This window comes from Echiichthys vipera (assembly GCF_963691815.1).
Source record: "Echiichthys vipera genome assembly, contig: SCAFFOLD_82, whole genome shotgun sequence".
Taxonomy (NCBI): Eukaryota; Metazoa; Chordata; class Actinopteri; order Perciformes; family Trachinidae; genus Echiichthys; species Echiichthys vipera.
Window position 1 is genome coordinate 42,501 of NW_028154813.1, and position 2,500 is coordinate 45,000.

The 2,500-nt window shown below is 51.8% G+C and overlaps 1 protein-coding gene across 1 annotated transcript in view; it reads left to right on the plus strand.

Moving 5' to 3' along the window:
* Window positions 1–2,500, plus strand: part of LOC310966366 (voltage-gated delayed rectifier potassium channel KCNH1-like) — a gene marked incomplete at both ends in the record, with an annotated part of 25,424 nt that overhangs the window by 2,376 nt on the left and 20,548 nt on the right. The window contains 3 exon segments of the mRNA XM_083940947.1: window positions 436–559; window positions 2,013–2,112; window positions 2,114–2,120. Coding sequence (XP_083797073.1) covers window positions 436–559; window positions 2,013–2,112; window positions 2,114–2,120 — 231 coding nt within the window.

The window sequence follows — 2,500 nt, forward strand, 5'->3', positions numbered from 1 at the left end:
AGTGGTGTGAGCTTAACAGTCTCCTTCAGTGGTGTGAGCTTAACCGTCTGCTTTAGAGGTGTGAGCTTAACCGTCTCCTTTAGTGGTGTGAGCTTAACGGTCTCCTTCAGTGGTGTGAGCTTAACCGTCTCCTTCAGTGGTGTGAGCTTAACCGTCTCCTTCAGTGGTGTGAGCTTAACGGTCTCCTTCAGTGGTCCTAACTTACGTCTCCTTCAGTGGTCCTAACTGAACGGTCTCCTTCAGTGGTGTGAGCTTAACCGTCTGCTTAGAGGTGTGAGCTTAACCGTCTCCTTTAGTGGTGTGAGCTTAACGGTCTCCTTCAGTGGTGTGAGCTTAACCGTCTCCTTCAGTGGTGTGAGCTTAACCGTCTCCTTTAGTGGTCTGAGCTTAACGGTCTCCTTCAGTGGTCCTAACTGAACGGTCTCCTGCTCTCAGACACTAACTTCGTGCTGGGGAACGCTCAGATCGTGGACTGGCCCATCGTCTACAGCAACGACGGATTCTGCAAACTGTCGGGATTCCACCGCGCAGAGGTGATGCAGAGGAGCAGCACCTGCAGGTGTGTGTGTGTGTGTGTGTGTGTGTGTGAGTGTGTGTGTGTGTGTGTGAGTGTGTGTGTGTGTGTGTGTGTGTGTGTGTGTGTGTGTCTGTGTGTGTGTGTGTCTGTGTGTGTGTGTGTGTGTGTGTGTGTGTGTGTGTGTGTGTGTGAGTGTGTGTGTGTGTGTGTGAGTGTGTGTGTGTGTGTGTGTGTGTGTGTGTGTGTGTGTGTGTGTGTGTGTGTGTGTGTGTGTGTGTGTGTGTCTGTGTGTGTGTGTGTGTCTGTGTGTGTGTGTGTGTGTGTGTGTGTGTGTGTGTGTCTGTGTGTGTGTGTGTCTGTGTGTGTGTGTGTGTGTGTGTGTGTGTGTGTGTGTGTGTGTGTCTGTGTGTGTGTGTGTCTGTGTGTGTGTGTGTGTGTGTGTGTGTGTGTGTGTGTGTGTGTGTGTGTGTCTGTGTGTGTGTGTCTGTGTGTGTGTGTGTGTGTGTGTGTGTGTGTGTGTGTGTGTGTGTGTGTGAGTGTGTGTGTGTGTGTGTGTGTGTGTGTGTGTGTGTGTGTCTGTGTGTGTGTGTGTCTGTGTGTGTGTGTGTGTGTGTGTGTGTGTGTGTGTGTGTGTGAGTGTGTGTGTGTGTGTGTGAGTGTGAGTGTGTGTGTGTGTGTGTGTGTGTGTGTGTGTGTGTGTGTGTGTGTGTGTGTGTGTGTGTGTCTGTGTGTGTGTGTGTGTCTGTGTGTGTGTGTGTGTGTGTGTGTGTGTGTGTGTCTGTGTGTGTGTGTGTCTGTGTGTGTGTGTGTGTGTGTGTGTGTGTGTGTGTGTGTGTGTCTGTGTGTGTGTGTGTCTGTGTGTGTGTGTGTGTGTGTGTGTGTGTGTGTGTGTGTGTGAGTGTGTGTGTGTGTGTGTGTGTGTGTGTGTGTGTGTGTGTGTGTGTGTGTCTGTGTGTGTGTGTGTCTGTGTGTGTGTGTGTGTGTGTGTGTGTGTCTCGCTTGTGTGTGTGTGTGTGTGTGTGTGTGTGTGTGTGTCTCACGTGTGTGTGTCTCACCTGTGTGTGTGTGTGTGTGTGTGTGTGTGTGTGTCTCACCTGTGTGTGTGTGTGTGTGTGTATGTGTGTGTGTGTGTGTGTGTGTGTGTGTGTGTGTGTGTGTGTGTGTGTGTGTGTGTGTCTCACCTGTTGTGTGTGTGTCTCACCTGTGTGTGTGTGTGTGTGTGTGTGTGTGTGTGTGTGTGTGTGTGTGTGTGTGTGTGTGTGTGTGTGTGTGTGTGTGTGTGTGTGTGTGTGTGTGTGCGTGCGTGTGTGTGTGTGTGTGTGTGTGTGTGTGTCTCTCACCTGTGTGTGTGTGTGTGTGTGTGTGTGTGTGTGTGTGTGTGTGTGTGTGTGTGTGTGTGTGTGTGTGTGTGTGTGTCTCTCTCTCTGTATGTGTGTGTGTGTGTGTGTGTGTGTGTGTGTGTGTGTGTGTGTGTGTGTGTGTGTGTCTCCTGCAGCTTCATGTACGGGGAGCTGACGGACTCGGACATGAGAGAGAAAGTTCGTCTGACCTTCGAAAACTACGAGACGACGTCCTTTGAGATTCTGATGTACAAGAAAAAACCGTGAGTGCCTCGTTCACCCGGGGCCTCCAGGTCTGAGGGGCCTCAAGGTCTCAGGTGCCTCAAGGTCTGAGGTGCCTCAAGGTCTTAGGGGCCTCAAGGTCTTAGGGGCCTCAAGGTCATAGGGGCCTCAAGGTCATAGGTGCCTCAAGGTCTGAGGTGCCTCAAGGTCTTAGGTGCCTCAAGGTCTGAGGTGCCTCAAGGTCTGAGGTGCCTCAAGGTCTTAGGTGCCTCAAGGTCTTAGGTGCCTCAAGGTCTTAGGTGCCTCAAGGTCTTAGGGGCCTCAGGGTCTGAGGGGCCTCGAGGACTTAGGTGCCTCAAGGACTTAGGTGCCTCAAGGTCTGAGGTGCCTCAAGGTCTTAGGTGCCTCAAGGACTTAGGTG